The 21,903-nt window shown below is 41.6% G+C and overlaps 1 protein-coding gene across 3 annotated transcripts in view; it reads right to left on the bottom strand.

Moving 5' to 3' along the window:
- LOC122553906 (rho GTPase-activating protein 42-like) overlaps positions 1-21,903 on the bottom strand; it is a 367,560-nt gene that overhangs the window by 183,227 nt on the left and 162,430 nt on the right. For 2 of the 3 annotated variants that reach the window (XM_043698407.1, XM_043698408.1), the window contains exon 3: positions 5,989-6,050. The exons of the other annotated variant lie outside the window; for it this stretch is intronic. In XM_043698407.1, the coding sequence (XP_043554342.1) occupies positions 5,989-6,050 (62 nt within the window). The remainder of the gene's footprint in view (positions 1-5,988; positions 6,051-21,903) is intronic. 3 annotated transcript variants of the gene reach the window in all.

Raw genomic sequence — 21,903 nt, 5'->3', positions numbered from 1 at the left:
TGTCCTCATGACCTGTCCTACCTGCCTATCTTCCTTCCCACCTATCCACTCCACCTTCCTCTCTGACCTATCACCTCCATCACCACCCCCATTCACCTATTGTACACTTTGCTACCTTCTCACCAGCCCCCAATTTATCTCTCCACCCTGAAGGCTCCCTGCCTCTATTCCTGATGAAGTGCGTTTGCCCAAAACGTCGATTTTCCTTCTCCTCGGATGCTGCCTGAACTGCTGTGCTTTTCCAGCACCACTCTAACCTAGACTCTAGTTTCCAGCATCTGCAGTCATCACTTTTGCCTACCTGAACTGTGCTAATGTCAAGTCTTTAGGAGAAAGTGAGGACTGCAGATGCTGGAGATCAGAGTCGAGAGCATGGTGTTGGAAAGACACAGGTCAGGCAGCATCCGAGGAATCCTGATGAAGGGTTTATACCCGAAATCTCGATTCTCCGGCTCCTCGGATGCTGCCTGACCAGCTGTGTCTTTTCAGCACCAGACTCTTGACACTAGTGTCAAGTCTTTCGCAAGTATTCAAAATACTTTGCTTTTTGAAGTTTTCAGTTATGTTAACTGTTTTATTAATTTACATCCTGAAGATTAGTATATTTCGGAGGGATTGTCCAGGGAAACAATACAGGTAGAAATTAGAAATAAGAAAGGAATGATCAGCTTGACGGGATTGTAGCATAGATTCCCCCCTCTCCCAATAGTCATGGGGAATTGAGGAGCAAATATGTTAAGAGATCTCAGGCATATACAAGAATAATAATAGGATTGTGACTATAGGGGATTTTAATGTTCAAAACTGGGATCGCCATAGTGTTAAAGGCTTGGATGATGAAAGATGAATCAAATATGTTCAAGAAAATTTTCTTGATCAATATGTAAATGTACAGACTAGTGAAGGAGCAAAACCTGAAGTAAAAGGCAAAGCAAGTGACTGAAGTGTTAATAGAGGAACACTTTGGGACTAGTGATCATAATCCAATTAATTTTAAAATAGTTATGAGAAAAGTATAAACCTTTCATAAAAGTTAAAGTTCCTAATTGGAGTCAGGCACATTTCAATGGTATTTGATTTTTTTTTTGATTTATGAGACAAGAACATTCAAAAGTTGATTGAATAGACTATTCACAGTAAAGGGATGACGGAGAAATGGTGGTTTTCAAAAGTATGATAATGAGAATTCAGAGGCATGACATTCCAGTTAGAGTGAAGAGTAAGGCTGGTAAGAGTAGGGACATTGGATAATTAAAAGTTATTGAGGCTCTAGACACGAATAAGAAAGAATCATATAATTGATATAGGCAACGAGGATCAAATTAGTCTCTTGAAGAGTGTAAAGAGTATTGGGGCATTGTTAAGTGAGAAATTAGGAGGACAAAGTGAGGATATGAGATCATTTTGACAGATGAGGTTAAGTATAACCCAAGAAGATTCTATAAGTTCATTAACAGCAAAAGAGCAACCACAGAGATAATAAGGCTACTTAAAAAAAATGGAGAAAGTCGCCTGTGTGTTGAACCTCAGGAGATGGAAGAGATATTAAATGAATATTTTGAAACAGCATCAGGAACACCAATGCTGGACACAAGGCTGGCTCAAGAAGAGAGACAGGCTACTTTGGGGATGAAGTTTGGTGTAAGAACCATGGGTATGGCTCTGCATGGGTAAAAGGCGTGGTTGACAGGAGGTCAGGTCCAGTGATGCATAAAGTTCTGATATGCGCAACAGTTCTGACCAAGCACGTGGACCATATGAAAGCAGAACATGTGCGAACGGTCTGGCAGGAAAACACACTCAGCTTTTTGACAGCCTTTCCAACTGTTCTGGAACCCATGGGCTCTCATCTCCATCAGGCATTGACGAGAACTCAACATCTGAGATAGATATGGTGGCTGCCGTTGCCTCAACACCTTTGATTGGAGGTGCCAGTGTTGGACTGGGTGGACAAGGTCAGAAGTCAGAGAATATCAGGTTATAGTCCAACAGGTTTATTTGAAATCACAAGCTTGTGGAGCATTGCCCTTCATCAGGTGAAGTCATTTCAATTGATGAAGGGGCAATGCTCTAAAAGGTTGTGATTTCAAATAAACCTGTTGCACTATAACCTGGTGTCGTCTGACTTCTGACCTTATCAATGCCTTTGCCACCTGAAGAGGAGAATGAATTTCTCCCAAGATGCTCCAGGTGCAAGAGGTAAACTACCGTGTATTATATGTAGCCCGTATCATACACAGAGTTGAAGTAACCTGACCCGATGCTCAAACGTTCCAAGAAGAGCTATATTTAAAAAAACACCCCTATGTCCTCGGACTCACGGGGGGAGAGATGTAATGATTGTAATTAGGTCAGTCAGGTAGATGTCATAGAATATAAGTTCCCTTGAACAATTTAGGTCCAGTGGGACTCCAGTCTCATTTGCTGTTTCAAGTCAACATATCAGCAGCAACTGCAATAGCTTGCCGGCCCTGATCCCAAAGAAAATTTTCATTGTTTGGCCTAGGCTAGACTTTGTCTTAGGGTTTTGCTGTGGGCTGACCTACAGTCCCTCTGTTCAGGATATGTTCTGAGTGAGGCTATGCAATTGCCTTTACTTCAAATGGTATTCCCCAAGCTCAGTTCGACCGGCGAGGGTGTCCACTTGTCAGTGCTTTCCAATGACAAAGCTACTTGTAGTGCCTAAAATAGAAATTGCTGGAAAAGCTCAGCAGGTAGGGCAGCATCTGCAGCAGACAGAAATTAGTGTTAATGTTTCGGGTCAAGTGACCCTTCCTCAGAATCCTTTCTCAAAGCTAGTCGTAATGCCTGTTTGAAGTCCAGTTGGATTTCAGCTGGTAGGTGCTTTTGCATAATGATGTCATTAATCCCACATACTAACGGTCTCTCGACATCCCATTAAGAGTTAAAGCAAAGTCACGTGCCTCTACCAGTCACCTTAAGCTAGCCAAAAATCTCAATATGGATTCCTCTGGTTCTCAAATTACTGAGTAAAACCAATAGTGCCTCAAAATATGAGGCGGCTTGGGATTGTAAGCTTCTTACCATAAATCTATCAACCTTTGAAAGGTTTTACTATCTGGTGCTGCAGATAATATACGATAAAGTTGTGAGTCCCCAAGCTGTCAGGAGAATAATTCTTTGCTTTTCATCTGCTCTGAAAAAAATATCATATTGTTTCCACATACTGCACCCAAGTCTTTGATAGCAGGATCAACCAAGTCAAGCTTCCCAAATAATAACAGCATGATGCCAGAAATGTTTACCCCAGTTCAAAAACAACAATTGCTAGTAAATTGCTTCAGGCACGTGCTTTTCTCTTATCGCCACTGAAATAACTTCACAGAGGTCAATGTTCAGTCACCAAGTCACCCTTTATTTACACATAGAGAGTCCCTGACACTGATCCAGCTTCCTCAAAGCCAGCTCTTAAGAGTGAACAGACCCTCTGACCTCACTATTTTTTTTCCTTTTATTTTAAGGGCAATGCTGTGTGATCAGACATCCCTATTTATATCTATGAGCCAGGTCTCTCTAATTGGATCAGAATAAAGGAACTCATATTCTATGTGGTCCACCTGGCCGACCTCATTACAATCACTATTTACTTCACATTAGGTTTTACTGTGGAGAAAGAAATGAAGGCTAGAGAACTCGGAGAAAATAAACATTGATGTTTTGAAAACAGTTCACAACTCAGAAGAGAAAGTGCTGGAGGTCCTAGAAAACATAAAGGTGGATAAATCTCTGGGACCTGATCAAGTGCATCCCAGGGAGTTATAGGAAGTTAAGGAAGAAATTATTGATTAGAAATATTTGTGTCATCAATAACCACAGGTGAGGTGCTGGAGGACTTGAGGGTGGCTACTGTTGTGCCTTTGTGTGAGAAAGGCTGTAAGGAGAAGCCTGGGAACTATAGACCTGTAAGCCTTCTTTCAGTGGTAGGTAAGTTGTTGGAGGTGCTAGGAAAGATAGGATTTACATGCATTTGGAGAGACAAGGACTGATTAGGGACAGTCAGCATGGCTTTGTGCCATCGAAATAGAGTCTCACAAACTTGATTGAGCTTTTTGAGGAAGTAACCAAAAAGATTAATGAGGGCAGAGTGATCAACGTTATTTACATGGACTTTACTAAAGCCTTTGACAAGGTTCCGCACGGTAGACTAATTAGTAAAGTTAGATCACATGGGATTCAGGGTGAGCTTGCCAATTGGATATAAAATTAGCTTGATGGTGGGAGACAGAGGGTGGTGGTGGAGAGTTGTTTGTTGGACTGGAGGCCTGTGACCAGCGGGGTTCCACAGGGATTGGTACTGGATCCACTTTTATTTGTCATTTATAGAAATTATTTTCATAAGAAAGTAAGAGGCATGGTTAGTACGTTTGCAGAGTACACCAAAACGGGTGGCATGGTGGACAGTGAATAAGGTTATCTAAGGTTACAGACAATACAAAGATTGGTGGAGTTGCAGATAGGGAGGACGATTGTCAGAGGATAGAGCAAGATATAGATCTGTTAGAGGCATGGGCAGAAAAATGGCAGATGGAGTTTAATCCAGATAAATGTGAGGTGATGCATTTTGGAGGTCAAGTACAGATGGAAATTATATAATAAATAGCAGAACCCTCAGGAGTACTGATATGCAGAGAGATCTGGGTGTGCAGGTTCAGAGATCACTGAAGGTGACAGCACAGGTAGATAAGGTAACAAAAAAGGCCTACTGCTTGCTTGCCTTCTTTGGAAGGGGCATTGAGTAGAAGGGTAGGCAAGTTATGGTGCAGATTTATAGAACTTTAGTTGGGAACAGATTTGGAATACTGAATACCGTTCTGGTCACCACATGACCAGATGTTGGGGTTAGTGGATGTTGGAATGTGCATGTCAATCGGCTAATGCTATCTGAAGACCTCTTTTGAGATACGTGGCACAGGTAAAACCATACTTGGCTCTGTCTGTCTGGACTTGGTTAGGATCTCACTCATAAGTATATCAGTGACACTGAGCTGAAATATTGACTTGGGACATTAGCATGGTGTCACCCACAGCTGCTCCAGCTAGGAAAGACTGGATTCCCTCCCACAGCCAGTCTTCCAATAAAGGGCATCAGCATTTGCACAACTATTGCTTGACCTGGACCAGATCTGGAACTGAAACGTTCCAGATCAGTTGCTGTTGCCTCAAGCCTGGCAATTGTTTCAAAGTAGCTGAGAGGGTGGTTGTTTTCTGTAAACATTTCAAAATTTGCACTGAATAGAATGTCTCTGAACTTCTGGGAAACAGCTATCTCAAAGCTAAGTTTGTTGCATAATAAATACGGATAAACCTATCCCATCAAGTCTAGTCATGTTTGGACCTCATAAAATTTGAGTTCTCTAAATGAGGCTGTTAATCTGGTCTAATCAGGGAGCCCTGGCTGACAGATATAAACAGGAGTGTCAGAGATTCTGTTCACGCTGAGATCGGGCTCTGAGTGTGTTGGATCAATGTCAAGGATTCTCTATATGTAAATAAGGGGTGACTTGGTGACAGGATACCAGCCTCGATGGAGTTATTTCAGTCCTGATCGGAGAAACTCTTCTTTACACTTTGTGCTTATTCTCCATCCTCAAACATCTTTCTACTCATTTGTCCACCATTTTAATAAATATAAAAATGAACAGAATAATTATGGCACTGAATAATAAACTATCAAAACTATAAATAGCCAAACAATCCATCAATTTTGTGCCAGTACCTTTCTCAACATGAGCTATGCAATCTAATCCTGTTCTTTGACATGCTATTGATTTACCTTCTTTTTCAAAGAACACCTAAATTTACAGCAATGTGGGTGTACCTCCAGCAAATGGACTGCTCAAAATGGACAGTTCAAAAGACGACTAATTGCTCATTTCTCAAGGACAAGTAGGGATGGTCAAAAATGCGGCCCCAGCCAGTGATGCCTCCATCCCATGAATGGATAGAAAAAGAAGAGATTTTTCTTACCAATCGTCTTCGCTCTTCTTCAACAGTATGAAGAAGTTGTGCAAATTCTTTGAAGGACTGTGCTGGAAAAAAAAACATATTAAGTAAAGTAAGTCACATCTCTCATAACTTTTAATCCACAATTCATGACTGCAATGAATTGTTTTGAAGATGTGCTTAAAATTAGTCTCAGGGCATTTTATAAATGGCCTAACATTATATTGGCAACAACAGCAGAAATTTCTGCAAAAGCTCAGCAAGTCTGGCAGCATCTATGGAGAGAAATCAGAGTTAACATTTCAGGTCCAGTGACCCTTCCTCAGTTCAGATGGTAGTTGGGAAAATGTGGGTTTTTTATGCAGAAGATAAGGTGGGGGGAGGGGATAAAGAGTAAATAATAATAATAGGTGGTGATAGAGCCTACTGAGAGAGAAAAACAGCCAGACAGACAAAGGAGTGGATAACGATTTGAATGTGATGTGGCTGTGGGAATACGTTTTAGCAAATACCTGATCAAACACCAGGTGCAACAGCAAAATTAATGTCAATGGACAAGAAAAACTGTGGAAGGGAAATCCCAAGAAAGATTCACCAGACCTGAAACGTTAACTCGGACTTCTCTTTGCAGATGCTGCCAGACCTGCTGAGCTTGGCAATATGACGACGCACTGATTTCTCCAGCTGTCGCAGGTGTAGGTACACCAAAGGGTTCCAGGGATTTAGAGTCAATAACAATAGTAATATCTGTCCAAGTCAGGATGGGATGTGCCTTGGAGGGAAGCTAGTATATAGTGATGTGCCTTGTGCACTTGTTCTTTTAGTCAAGAGTGTGCTGCTGGAAAAGCACAGGTCAGGCAGCATCCAAGAAGCAGTAGAATCAACGTTTCGGGCATAAGCCCTTCATCAGGAATGGCCTAAACGTCGATTCTCCTGCTCCTTGGATGCTGCCTGACCTGCTGTGTTTTTCCAGCACCACACTCTCGACTCTGATCTCCAAAATCTGCTCTGCAGTCCTCATTTTCTCTGTTTTGTTTTTAGTCAGTAGATGTCTTTGTTTGCAAGGTGTCATGAAGGACACTCAACAATTTGCTGCAGTGCATCCTGCACTTGGTGCACACTCCAACCACAATGAGCTGAAGCTAAAGAGTGTGACTATTTAAGGTGACAATTTGCATGGTTTAGATTGGAAGAGATCAAGCTATGCTTTATATGTGGAAAAGCTATAAGTACATCTCAGTAATGGCTACTAAATCAAACGTATTTGCACAATTAGTCTGTCTTATAATAATGTAGATAGTACATATTTAATTTTTACAATTTTACACTAGAGAGCCTTAATCATAAGTGCCCCATCATCATAATTAAACTATGTAATCCTGCTTATCACAATGTACTTAATTTTAGCCAAATCAATACACTGTTCTAGCTACAAGTAACAATTAAATGAAATTAAATAATTCTACAAATTAAAACTCTCAATCTCTCTGAAATTCCTTTTTACAAATACCCAGAAAGACTTCACTCTTCTTTTCAGAATTATAAATTCAGCCTTACCTGAAACCTCCCTCCCTCCCTCTTATTTGCATAAAGTCCTATACACCACAATTCACCAAGATACTGGTCTTAATTCAGTTTCGGTAAGTCTGTTCTCAATGGAACCCACCCACTGTCTGCTTAATACGGTACAAGTACCCCATGTAACTCTTGTAACCATAAGTATGAATCTTTGAACATGCTTGCATTGATGTCAATTTTTGGATGGTTCAGTTAGCTATACAGTTTGGGCTGTGAGCAAGACAGTGAAAAGCTAGTCAGACCTAGAGAGAAACCAGCAGATCTGCAGCAGCCATTATCTCTCTCATTTTTCTGCTGAAACCACTTAAAACCTGAAGAAAACCAACTTATTATTTCTTCAGCAGATGATGCAAGTTGTGAAATTGGATAAGCTAAAGCCTTTTCATAAGTGAACCCACTGCTCTGTGTCTCCCCAAACCACTGGACACATTCAGAAAAGGAAGATAAATCTTCAGATCAGCGAGATCTTGTGAACAAAGTCATGGCAAAGAAGTTGGTGGCAGATGATCTGAACCTGATCGCCACTATCATCGACCACCTGAAGAGCCGTGACCTTTTTGATGAGTTCCCCAGAGACTGCCTAGCTGATGGTGACACCAAGGTGAGAGGGGAGGCTCTGATCCACAGAGAAGGTGGGAGAGGATTCCTATGCACCAGAGAAAGAGAGAAAACAAAAGGAAATGCCTCAGGGTCCAGAGACAGAGAGCAGGAGAGGCAGGAAGCGTCTGGGCCAATGAACAAGAGAGAAAAGAACACAAGCTGGAGGCCTCTGGTTCGTCCAGAGAGGGAGGAGGTGCCTGATCCAAAGAGAGGGTAGGAAGGGATGCCTCTATTCTAAAGAGAGCAAGCGAGGATGTCTCTGGTCCACACAGAGAAAACAAGAAGGGATGCCTCTAATCTAGGGACAGCGAGAGGGAGTGACTCTGGCCCAGAGACAGGGAGAGCATGCGTGCAAGGCGAGATACCTCTGGTCTAGACAGAGAGAATGCGAGTGGGAGAAAGGCTGCCTCTAGTCCACAGAGAGTGAGCTATGTGGCATGTTACTCATGTAGGGAGAGGGTGCAAAAGAGCCTCCAGTCCAGAGAGCAGGAGGGGATGTCTCTGCTTCAGAGAGAGGGAGCGAGAAAGGCAGAAGGTCCAGAGAGAGAAAGAGAGAAAGAGGAGAGCTAGTTCTAGTTAAGAGAGAGACAGAGTGGGCAGGAGAGGGTGCATCTGTAGAGAGTGAGAGTGCATGAAAGGGGATGCATCTGGGCAAGAGAGAGAAAATGGGCCAGGGGAACGCTTTACTAGAAGGGGACAGAGAGAGATGGAGAAGTTTTCTGCCCCAGAGAGAGGGTGTGTGTGTGTGTCAGTGTGTGTATAGTTGGAGCACATGTCCAAAGAAAGCTTGTCTGCTTGCCCAAACCAACATAAGCTTCTCCACGCTCCATCCCATTCATATGTTTGTATGATTGGTGCTGACCATAGGCTAAGGTTCTTCATGTGAGCAAAGTTTATTTGGAATGAGCAATGACAGAGTTGAGAGCAATTACTAATGACCAGCAACTTAGGAGAAAATGATCAAGAATTGAAAATCGCTCGTGGACCAATGTACTGAGCAGGATGGTATGAAAGTGGAAATTTAAGTATCTATATTCAGTCACATAGCTTGTGACAGCAAACTGACAACTGTAATGCTATTTGTTTAAACTTCACAGGTTAAGTATAAATAGTTTTGGACTACTGTCAATGACTTGGAATGTACTAATCCAGTCGGGAGTTCAGCTGACACTTACTGTGTATTGAGTGAAATGTGGAGATGGAGGGGTGACCTTTTAGAGGTTTATAAAACATGAGGGGCATAGATAAAGTCAATAGCAAAGGTCTTTTTCCCTAGGGTAGAGGAGCTTAAAACCAGAGGGCATATTTTTAAGATTTAAAAGGGGGCTAAGGGACAACGGTTTCACACAAAGGGTGGTTTGTATGTGGAGCGAACTGCCAGAGGAAGTGGTCGATGCAGGTACAGTTATAATATTTTAAGGCATCTAGACAGGTATATGAACAGGAAAGGTTTCGAGGGATATGGGCCAAATGCAGACAAATGGGACTAGTTTAGTTTGGGGAAACTTGATTGGCATGGACGAGTTGGACCAAATAGTCTGTACCGTGCTGTATGACTCTATATAAACTGTTTTCCTCATTTTATCTCTGCCCAGTTTCTTTCTCCCTGTTTAAGTTCGTCTTTCTGTGTATTTGCAAGGGGGAGTTTCAGAGAGTTTGAGAGTTTTAATTTGCAAACTTATTTAATTTCATTTAATTTTTAACTGCAGCTAGAATCCAATGGCCTGTAGTAAAATCTCATTCCAAGCTTTCCATCAACTTAAATCTGAAAATCTTGGTTGCTTGGGGATAGTGTGTATTTCTTTTAAAAACTTTAATTTTTGTTACATCTCCAGGAACAGCAGGGCTTGCTTTCTTGTGCGTTACCCCAGTGAGTTGTTACAAATCTCCCAAATGGTGCAAATGCTTCAGATCGCTTGAATAGTCATTTTATCAACCCTCATCTTAATATATTTATATACAGAAGAAGGGTCACTGGACGTGAAACATTCACTCTGATTTCTCTCAACAGATGTTGTCAAACCTGTTGAGTTTCTCCAGCAATGTCTACTTTCATTTCAGATGTCCAACATCTGCAGTCCTTTTGTTTTGTTGGGTGTTTGCGGAGTCTTGGATAGTTAGGAGGGAAGCTACAAAATGGCAAGTGTTACACCTTCTGTGATTCCATAGGAAGGTGACATAGTGGAGTGAAGTGGTAGTGTGAGGGAGGAATGGACCAAGGTGATGCACAAGGAATAGTTTCTACAGAATGCTGACAAAATGTGGGAGAGAAGGTGAACATGTGTTTGAAGAAGGTGGCATCCTGCTAGAGGTGCAGAAATGGAGGAAGATAATTATTTGAATGTGGAGGCTTATGGAGTAGAAAGTGAGGACAAGGGGAATCCAATCACTGTTCTGGGAGGGAGAATAAAGGCAGAAGATTGAGAAAGAGTCTGCCATGGTTGAAGACACTGTCAGCTACAGTGGTCATCAATTGAGGAAAAGGAAGGCATATCATCAGAACAGATGTGACGTGGAGAATAGAATAGAGTCCTTATAGGAAGGAAGTGTAGTCAAGGTAATTGTGAGAATCAGTAGGTTTGCCAGATCTAAGACTGCCTATCCCCAGAAATGGAAATTAAAAGTAAAAACATACAAGGGAAGAGTCAGAGGTGGACCCAGTAAGGGTGAGGTTAGAAACTGGAAATTCTGGTTGAGAGCAAGAAGCAGCACTGATGCAGCCATCAAAATAGCAGAAAAAGAGTTGTGGGAGGGGGCCTCGAGTAGGACTGGAAGAAGGAATGACCTACATGTCTCACAAAACAACAGGCACACCCATGTAACTACTCATAGCTACACTATTTACTTGATGAAAGTGAGATAAGTTAAAAGAGATATTGTTCATTGTAAGAGCAAACTCAGCCTGGAAAAATAAGGGTGGTAATGCATTGGAACTGGTCAAGTCGGCTATCGAGGATGAATTGTAGAGCCCTCAGACTATCCTGATGGGAAGGAAGGTGCAGAGCATTTAAATGCCCATGGTGAAGAGGAGACAGCTGGGACCAAGAAACTGGAAATTGAGGAAATGGTATAATGCCAGATTTAATAAGGTAAAGCTATTTTGTCTACCTCCTTTCTGATAAGCATGTTACAATGGCAGTTTCTAATCCTCTGGGATTTTCCAGAATCTAACATTCTTGGAAGATTAGCACCAATGCATCCACCATCTCTGTTACGTCTTTCTTTAAAGTCCTCGGATTCAATCCATCAGATGTAGGAGACATATTAGCCTTTGGCCCCCATAGTTTCATACATTTTTCTCTATCCATGATTTGGAGGTGTCGGTGTTGGACTGGGGTATACAAAGTTAAAAATCACACAACATCAGGTTATAGTCCAACAGGTTTATTTGGAAGCATTAGCTTTCAGAACACTGCTCCTTCATCAGATGGTTATGGAGTATAAGATCATAAGATACAAAATTTATAGCAAAAGTTCAAAGTGTGATGTAACTGAAATTATATATTGAAAAAGACCTGGATTGTTTGTGAAGTCTCTCATCTTTTAGAATGACCATGTTGGCTTCAGTTCTTTCATATGTAAATCCCAGAACGTTCTTAAAGTTACATTCTCAAGTGAATTTATCAAAAGGCGCCATGTTGGCCCAAATATAATGCATTGAAGGTATGAGGTTCACTATGTGAGACTGGCTGTGCCTCAATGCTCAGACTAATTCTATTTCTAAAAAAGGGATTTACAGAATCTTACATGGATTCATACAGTTTTTGATCAAAATAAAATGTAATTCTGCAAGTACAAACTAACCCCACAAATGTGTGTGTGTGTATAGTGCAATGGGGTCACCTGTAATGTGACATGAACCCGAGGTCGCGGTTGAGACCCTCCCTATGGGTACCGAACTTGGCTACCAGCCTCTGCTCGGCCACTTTGTGTTGTTCCCTGTCCCAAAGTCCACCTCAGAGGATGGTCAGCCGAAGGTCGAATGTCCCGGATCGCAGAAGTGTTTTCTGATTGGGAGGGAACACTCTTGTCTGTTAATTGTTGTGCAATGTCCATTCATCCATTGCCATAGCCTCTACTCTATCTCACCAATGTATCATATCTCAGGGTATCCTTGCCTGCAATGTAAAAGATAGACAACATTGGCCAAGTCACATGAATACCTGCCATGAACATGGTGGGAGGTGTCCCCATGTGTAATGGTGGTATCCATGTCAACACACTGACATGTCTTGCAGTGTCTACCGTGACAAGGTATTGTCCTAAAAGTCTGCAGTTTGCTGAGAACAATGATCTGTTTGAGGTTTGAAGGTTGTTTAAAGGTGAGAAGTGGAGGTGTGAGGAAAGTCTTGGCGACGTGCTCTTCCTTATTGATAATGTGTTGCAGGCTGTGAAGAACACGGCGTAGTTTTTCAGCTCCCAGGAAGTACTGGACAACCAAGGGTACCGTATCAGTTGCAGCTCGTGTCTATCTCCTGAGGAGGTCATTACAGTTTCACGCTGTGACATGTTGGAACTGGCGGTCAATGAGTTCAGCATCGTACCCCGTTCTTATGAGGGTATCCTTCAGTACTTCCAAGTGCCCGTCACGTTCCTCCTTGTCTGAACAGATCCTGTGTATGCACAGGGCTTGTCCGTAGGAGATGGCTGTTTTAATATGTTTCGGTGGAAGCTGAAAAAGTGTAGCATCATGGGTAGCATCATGGGGTTATGTGTGGGTTTGTGGTAGAGTGAGGTGCTGAGGTGCCCATCCTTGATGGAGATGCATGTATCCAAGAATGAGACAGATACTGGAGAGTGGTCTATGGTGAGTTTGATGGTGGGATGAAACTTGTTGGTATCACTGTGCAATTGTTTCAGTGACTCCTTGCCATGGGTCCTGAGGAAGAAAATGCCATCAATGCCACTGGTGTATAGTGTTGGTTGAAAGTCTTGCGTAGTGAAGAAGTCTTATTCAAACCTGTGCATGAAAATGTTGGCATATTGGGGAGCAAATTTGGTCCCCATGGCTGTTCTGTGTGTCTGGATAAAGAACTGAGTGTCAAAGATCAAAACGTTGTGGTCGAGGAAGAAGCTCAAAGATTGGCAGTTGTTGGTACTGAGTACTGAAGCTGTTGCCATGATGCCGTCATTGTGGGGGATGCTGGTGTAGAGTGCTGAAACGTCCATTGTGACCAGCAATGTTCCCAGTTCAAATGATCCATAGGTGTGGAGTCTCTAAGAAATCTGTCGTGTCACGACAGAAGCTGGGGGTCCCCTGTACAATGTGTTTCAAGGTGACTTTAGCATAGCCAGAGAAGTTCTCACACTAGGTCACATTGCCTGATATGATGGGACATCCTTGTGTGTTGGCTTTATGTATCTTCGGAAGGCAGTATCCATGTAGATTCTGTAAATCCCTTTTTTAGAAATAGAATCAGTCTGAACATTGGGACACAGCCTCACACAGGAGACCTTACATCTTCAATGCATTATCTGGGCAGATATAGCACTTTATTGTTAAAGTTACATTCTAAAGTGAATTTTAAAAAAGTTCTGGGATTTAGATGTGAAAGAACTGAAGCCAACATGGTCATTCTAAAAGATGAGAGAGTTCACAAACAATCCAGGTCTTTTTCAATATATAATTTCAGTTACATCATTCTGTGAATGTTTGCCATATATTCTGTGTCTAATGATCTTTAACTCTATAACCACCTGATGAAGGAGCAGCACTCTGAAAGCTAGTGCTTCCACATAAACCTGTTGGACTATAACCTGCTGTTGTGTGGCTTTTAACTTTTTCGAGCAGTAGTTTGTGTGCATTTCCTCTTCCATCAGCACTCCCTCAAACCCCAGTCCACTCAAGCCCCCTGATTATTTAATATTTTCAGAATGCTAATAATGTCCTCTACTGTGAAGACTGACACAAATATTTATTCAATTCTCCATAATTTCATGGTTCTTCATTATTCTTTCCCCAGCCTTGTACTTCAAGATGCCTATGCTCACTTTAGTATCTCTCTCTCTCTTTTTATACATTTAAAGATGCTCTGTCCATTTTTATATTATTTGATAGTTTGCTTTCATATTTTATATTCTCCCTTTTTTTGGCCATCTTTTGTTGGCTTTTAAAACTTGTCCTGTTCTTACCGAATTACATTATTTCTTTCTATTTGTTACTATCCTCAGCCAACTAGATGAGCTATAGTCAGTTTCTCCCCATCCTAGAATTCTTATTCCTCACAAGGATGTTTCTTTGCTATGAATTATGACCTATTTGTTATGAGTTATGAACTATTTTTTTAAATGGCTGCCATTGTATTTCAACTGACTTTTCCACTTATATCCTTTCTGAGTCCAGACCAGCCAACTTTGCACTGACTCCTTTGTACTGACCCTTAAAAGTTGAACATTGTTGTTTCCAACTCAAATTTCTCAATCTCAAACAGAATGCTAAATTCCACCACATTATGGTCACTCTTTCCTGGAGGATCTTTTATTCAGAGATCAATTATTAAAGCTGCCTCATTATAAATTACCAGATCCAAAATCCTCAACCCTAATTGGATTCACAAAACCTTTGCCAATTTGATTTTCCCAGTCTATGGAAGATTAACATTGACCATGAATAATATATTGTCTTGTTTACATGTCCTCATTCCCTCTGGATTTATTCTCTAATCTACAGAACAGCTACCATTAGGGGTCTTATAACCTGCTCCCACCAGTGACTTCTTCCCCTTGGTAGGTCTTAGCTCCACCCATACGAATTCTACATCATCTGACACAAGATTATTTCCTGTTATCATACTGTTATGAAGATGTGGATGTACCTTTAAGAGAGTGAAGGACTTGCACAGTCCAAAGATGTGCAGGTCAGGTGAATTGGCCATGCTAAATTGCCCATAGTGTTAGGTAAGGGGTAAATGTAGGGGTATGGGTGTGTTGCGCTTCGGCGGGTCAGTGTGGACTTGTTGGGCCGAAGGGCCTGTTTCCACACTGTAATCTAATCTAATTTCATTTCAGAACAAACAGCACTCGCTGAGTTGCTATGAGACAATAACACCAATTCGAATTTGGCCAATCAGTTTAAATTATAAACTAAAAAATATCAACCTCCAATCCAATTTGAATTGAGTAGATTGACAATGCTAAAAGCCAATGACACTATCCGGGGTTTGGGAGTATAAGACCAGGGAAAATTGAACAGTTGAGAGGAGAACTGCCAAGCCCAGCATGTGAACAGTTTGCCTGAAAAAAACAGCACTCTTAAAAAGTACCTTTTCGATCAGTAACCCGTGATGCAGAAATTCCTAAGAAGTAGAAAAGACACAGGAAGATCAAATAGAAGCACAAAAACTGCCTGATTTTGAGATAGGAAGGGTGGTTTTGTAAATCTTAACTGGGAGTTTTGTCGGACTAGTATTACAGAAGGGAAAATAAAAGATAGGTTAGAGGAAGAAATTGTAAATAGTGGTTAGATAATTATTCTCTGTTATACTTTAAGAAATAAAGTTGTTAATTTTTACTTTAAACAGTCCTTGGCCACTCAAATCTTTGCAGATTACTACATGGAATAAACCTTTTCTGTGTTGCTGGTTTTAAATTTAAGCAGGAGGATTTACTCCGAGTCGTAACAACACTAACTAGTTACACCATCATCCTTCCCCTCTTGTCTGTACTTTCCAAATGGCACATGTCCCTCAATAAATAATTCTCTGTTTCAATCTCCTTATAACATAATGCCTACAAGATCATACACAGTAACCTCGATTTGTGCTCTTAATTCATTTATATAGTTCTGAACACCATGCACATTTATGTGAAGAACCACTAATTTTGCAAGGAATGTAACTTTGTTGAATTTCAATGGAAAGGAGATACACATTATTTTCTCACGCCATACTTTCCCACCACAAGCGAGACCCTACACTGCCAGAAGAATCTCATTAAAAAAATACAAACTTTAAAAGTAAAACTGAAAACTGATATCTTTCATTTGCTAGACAAAACTGTATTGAGAAACAAATGTGCAGAATGTCACATCAATGGCATCCACAAAGGGATGAATTGGAAGAAATCAATCTCAAACAGATTTAATTTGCAGGAAAAGTAACACAATTGTTTTTGTTTATTAGCAGATAGCACAGGATTTATAGTGCTCAAGGGAATGCTCACAGTAACAAAGAAAAAAGTGAACTGTGAAAATCAACAAAACATTTTCTAATTCTACGGAAAGCTCCCTCACAATATTTCACATATCTTACTACAAGCATATATTAACTCTCACGATCAACAACATCTCACTTCTGTTCTTCCTCAATGTCTCGAACAGTTCACACTCAAAACATTACAGATTTCTTGTACAAGATTGCCAGGGAATAAAGAAGTTTAGTACTGGGATTATACTACTTGTAACACACAACAGATGTCTGCTCTCAAGAGACATAATCTACTCTTGTTGACCTTAGACATGTTTGTAATCCTGGTTTTCAGAAGAAAAAGTAGTTCAGAAAAAACAGACCACCAAACTTTGAGACATAATAATTTTTGGTGCAAGAAGCAATGTATCGAACACAGATGTTTCTAAACTTAATTAAGAAACCAAAATTTTAGAATGCATAAAGTTGTAAATACACCAAATAACTCTTGTACAGGCAAAGAGTGAGGCTGTTAATATTGCACAAACATGATCTTTATAATCTGCATAATATCAAAATACTCAATTGGGGAAAGAGCGAGATTCAGTTTATAACATGGGCGTAGAAGTGCAGCTATTTTTTTTTAAACTCTTATCACAACAAACTAAATGGAAGTATCTCAGATGCTTGTCCTACAGCAAAATTGAAATCCTACTTGGGACTCTGAACACAAACTATCTCAGGAATGGAGATCATTCATCAAAGCCAAAGTAAACAATGCATTTGCAGGTTTGATATTTTGATGTTTATTATATAGATGTCCAGAAAGAGAACTGTTCTGACAGATTTTTTTACCTCAGAACATGCTCTCCCTAACTACATTAAATGGAGGAGCAGGGGAGGGTTCGATTAGCTCCTTGGCGGGACAGCTGGTTTACAATGTAAACTGATGCTGACAGTGTGGGTTCAAATTCCTGCATCCGCTGAGTTTACCACGAAGGACCCTCCTCGACCTCTCCCCTTGCCTGAGGCGTGGTGACCCTCATGTTAAACCACCACAAGCCCTCCCTCTGTCAAATGAGAGATCAGCCCTATGATCTGTTCAGCCTATGGCAACTTTTTACCCTTGTGTTATCAAATGCAATCTCTACCAAAGCTGAGCTTTTGAAAACCTGAGTTTTTAAACAGTTTTAATGCTACCACCAAAAGGTTGGTTTTCTACTCTTAATTTTAAACAAAGACCAAATGACACCACAAAATTCATGAAAGAAAATGAACACTGCTTTGCTTGGTGAAGAAATGATGAGAATAGTGCGCTTCCAATTAAACCTGTTGGACTATAACCTGGTGTCGTGTGATTTTTAACTTCATCTTGCTGGAGGCAGAGTTCTTCTAATGTGAAAAAACACACCATCTACTTTACAACATTGAGAGTTCTGCTAACTCTGAATTTTGAAATGAGTATCACTACATTCTGAAGGGGAGATCAGAGTTCACTAGGCTGTGGAAAGAACTCTTGCTAGATGGAAGGGACGAGAGGTGCACTCCTTTTTTGGATATGTAACACAACTAGGACAAGAAGAACAGGCTGTAGAAATTGGAAGCTATGCACAAATGGAGCACTAAGAAGGACCTGTACAGAAGACTGTCCTGAGTAGTTGTCAGGGAGCATTTGTTGCCTTCACCTCAGACAGAGTAGACAGGAAGGAACTCTCCCCCTTGGTGGAGGAATCAATAATAACAGGAGATTGGCGAAATCTTAAATGAATATTTTGAATCAGTATTTCCTGTGGACAAAGACATGGAAGCTAGGGAACATGGGGAAATAAACCATGATGTCTTGAAAAAAGACTACGTTACCAAAGAGGAAGTGCTTGAGGTCTTAAAACGCATAAAGGCAGCTAAGTACCTGGAACATGATCAAGCGAATCCCGGGACATTGTGAGAAGCTAATAAACAAATTGCGGGACCCCTAGCAGAGATATTTGTATCATCAACAGCCATGATGAGTGTAGGAAGGCTGGAGAGTGGCTTATGTGGTGCCATTGTTTAAGAAAGGCTGCAATAAAAAGCCAGGGGACTGCAGACTGGTGAGCCTCACATCAATGTTGGGTGAGTTGTTGAAGGGGATTCTGACAGACAAAATCTACATACATTTGGAAAGGCAAGGACTGATTAGAAATAGTCAGCATGGCTTTGTGCATGGGAAATCATGTCTCACAAATTTGATTAAGTTGTTTGAAGAGGTGACCAAGAAGATAGAAGAACGGTAGACATCATCCAGATGGACTATAGCAGGGCCTTTGACAAGGTATCACATGGTAGACTGGTTAGTAATGTTGGATCACATGGGATCCAGAGAGAGCTAACAAATTGGATACAAAATTGGCTTGACATTAGGAGACAGAGGGTAGTCGAAGATGTTTATTTGTTGTTCAGTTAGTAAGTTTGCAGACGATACCAAAGTTGGTGGTATAGTGGATAGTGGAGAAGGTTGCCTAAGAGTACAATGGGATCTTGATCATCTGGGCCAGTGGGTTGAGGAATGGCAGTTGGAGTTTAATTTGAGTAAATATGAGGTGTTGCATTTTGGTAAGGCAAACCATAGTAGACAATTAATGGTTGGGCCTTGGGGAGTGTTGAACAAAGATCCCAAGGGGTGCAGGTTCATTTTTCCTTGAAAGTAACATCACAAGTGGGCGGCACGGTGGCACAGTGGTTAGCACTGCAGCCTCACAGTGCCAGAGACCCGGGTTCGATTCTCACCTTGGGCGACCGTCTGTGGAGTTTGCACATTCTCCCTGTGTCTGCGTGGGTTTCCTCTGGGTGCTCCGGTTTCCTCCCACAGTCCAAAGATGTGCAGGTCAGGTGAATTGGCCATGTTAAATTGCCCATAGTGTTAGGTAAGGGGTAAATGTAGGGGTATGGGTGGGTTACGCTTCGGTGGGTCGGTGTGGACTTGTTGGGCTGAAGGGCCTGTTTCCACACTGTAATGTAACGTAAAAAAAAAATGTAAGTAGACAGGGTGGTGAAGGCGGCGATTGGCATGGTTGCCTCATTAGGTACAGGATTTGGGATGTCATGGCTGTACAAGACATTTGAAGTAGTAAGTACAATGCTGGTTACACGGCTGGAGGAAGGATATCATTAAACTGGATGGGGTGCAAAAAAGATTTACAAGGATGCTACCGAGACTGGAGAGTTTGAGTAATAAGGAGATGCTGGGTAGGCTAGGACTTTTTTTCCCCTGAAGCATAGAAAGCTTAGGGGCCACCTTTCAGAGCTTTATAAAATCATGATGGGGGGTGGATAACGTGAATAGCCAAGGTCTTTTGCCTCAGGATAGGGGAGTCCAAAACAAGAGGGCTTATGGTTAAGGTGATTAGGTTGGATTAGATTCTCTAGAGTATGGAAACAGGCCCTTCAGCCCAACAAGTCCACACTGACCCTCCAAAGATTAACCCACCCAGAACCATTCTCCTACATTTACCCCTGACCAATGCACCTAACACTATGGGACAATTTAGCATGGTCAATTCACCTGACCTGCACATCTTTGGACTGTGGGAGGAAACCGGAGCACGCCGAGGAAACCCACGCAGACACAGGGAGAATGTGCAAACTCCACAGACAGTCGCCCAAGGTGAGAATCGAACCTAGGTCCCTGGCGCTGTGATGCAGTAGAGCTAACCACTGAGCCACTGTGCCACCCTCATGAAAGGGGAAAAATTTAAAAGGAACCAGAGGGCCCTTTTTTCACACAAAGGGTGGTGCATATATGGAACATTGCCAGAAGTAGTAGTAGCGGTGGGTACAATTATACATTTGGTCAGGTACATGAATAGGAAATGTTTACAGGGATGTGGGCCAAATGCAGGCAAATGGAACTAGGACAGTTTAGGTTTGTTTGTGATACCGAATGACACCAATAGCATGCATTCAATTCCTGCACTTGCTCAGGTTATCATGAAGATCCCAACTTTTCAACTTCTCACCTCACCTGAGGTTAAACCACCACCAGTTGTCTCTCTCTAACTAAAAAGCAGCACTTTACCTTACTTAAACAAGGCTTTTAACAAGGCACCATGTGATAGGTTGTTGAGTAATGTTAAATTTCTCAGAATCCAAGGAGAGCTAGCTTACTAGACACAAAATTGGCTTGACGGTAGAAGACAGTGAGTAGTGGTAGAGGGTTATTTTTCAGATAGGGATCGGTGTTAGGTCAACAGTTCTTCATCATTTATATGAATGATTTGGATGAGAATTTAGGAGGTATAATTAATAAGTTTGTGGATGACACTAGGATTGGTGGTATAGTGAACAGTGAAGAAGGTTATCTGGGAATGTAGTGAGATCTTGATCAACTGTGCCAGTGGGCTAAGGAATGGCAGATGGAGTTTAATTTAGATAAATACAAGGTTTTGCAGTTTGATAAGGCAAAACAGAGAAGGATTTACACAGTCAATGGTAGGGATCTGGGGAGTGTTATAGAATAAAGAGACCTTGGGGTACAGGTTCATCGCTCATTTAGAGTGCAGTCACAGGTAGACAGGGTGGTGAAGGCAGCTTTCAGCATGCTAGCTTTCATCAGTCAGAGCCTTGAGTACAGGAGTTGGGATGTCTTGTTACAGCTGTACAAGACGTTGTTGGGGCCACATTTGGAGTACAGCATTCAGTTCCGGTTGCCCTACTATAGAAATGATATTATTAAAATAGAAAGAGTGCAGGAAAGATTTGCCAGGATGCTACCTGGACTGGAAGATTTTGATTATAAGGAGAGGTTGAATAAGCTGGGACATTTTTTCACAGGAGCTTAGGTGACTGACAGGTGACCTTACAGAGGTGTACAAAACCAGGAGAGGCGCAGATAAGGTAGATAGCTGACAGCTTTTCCCCATGATAGGGGAGTCTAAATCTATACGGTATAAGTTAAAGGTGGGAGGGAAGAGGTACAAAGGGTCGAGAAGGGCAATTTTTTCACACAGAGGGCGGTGAGTGTCTGCAACAGGCTGCCGGGCTACAACGCTAGCAAATACAATTTCGTCATTGAAGAAACATTTAGACAGGTACATGGATGGGCTAAGTATGGAGGGATATGGACCAAATGCAAGAAAGGGGACTAGTTTAATTGTGAAAATTGAGCAGCATGGGTGAGTTGTTTCCATGATGTAGACCTCTATGACTTTATGACTGGAGATAGTTTTAAGGTAAGGGATAGGAGGTTTAAAGGGCACATGAAGAAACTTATTTTAACCCAGAGGGTGGTGGGAACCTCCAACTCACTGACTCTAAGGCTGGTAGAGGGAAAAACCCTTCTGACATTTCAAAACCATTTAGATTTACACTTGCGATGTCTCAGCATACAAGACAAAGGTGGCACAATAGGATTCAAATAGAATTAGAATTAGAATCCCTACTGTGTGGAAACAGGCCCTTCGGCCCAACAAGTCCACACCGACCCTCCAAAGAGTATCCCATCCAGATCCATTCCCCTACATTTACCCCTGACTCATGCACCTAACCTCCATATCCCTGAATACTATGGGCAATTTAGCTAAGCCAATTCACCTAACGTGCACATCTTTGGATTGTGGGAGGAAACTAGAGCACCCGGAGGAAAACCCATGCAGACATGGGG

This window comes from Chiloscyllium plagiosum, chromosome 10 (genome assembly GCF_004010195.1).
Source record: "Chiloscyllium plagiosum isolate BGI_BamShark_2017 chromosome 10, ASM401019v2, whole genome shotgun sequence".
Lineage (NCBI taxonomy): Eukaryota > Metazoa > Chordata > Chondrichthyes > Orectolobiformes > Hemiscylliidae > Chiloscyllium > Chiloscyllium plagiosum.
Note: the sequence above shows the minus strand (reverse complement) of the source record. Positions and strands in the feature narration are given on the sequence as shown.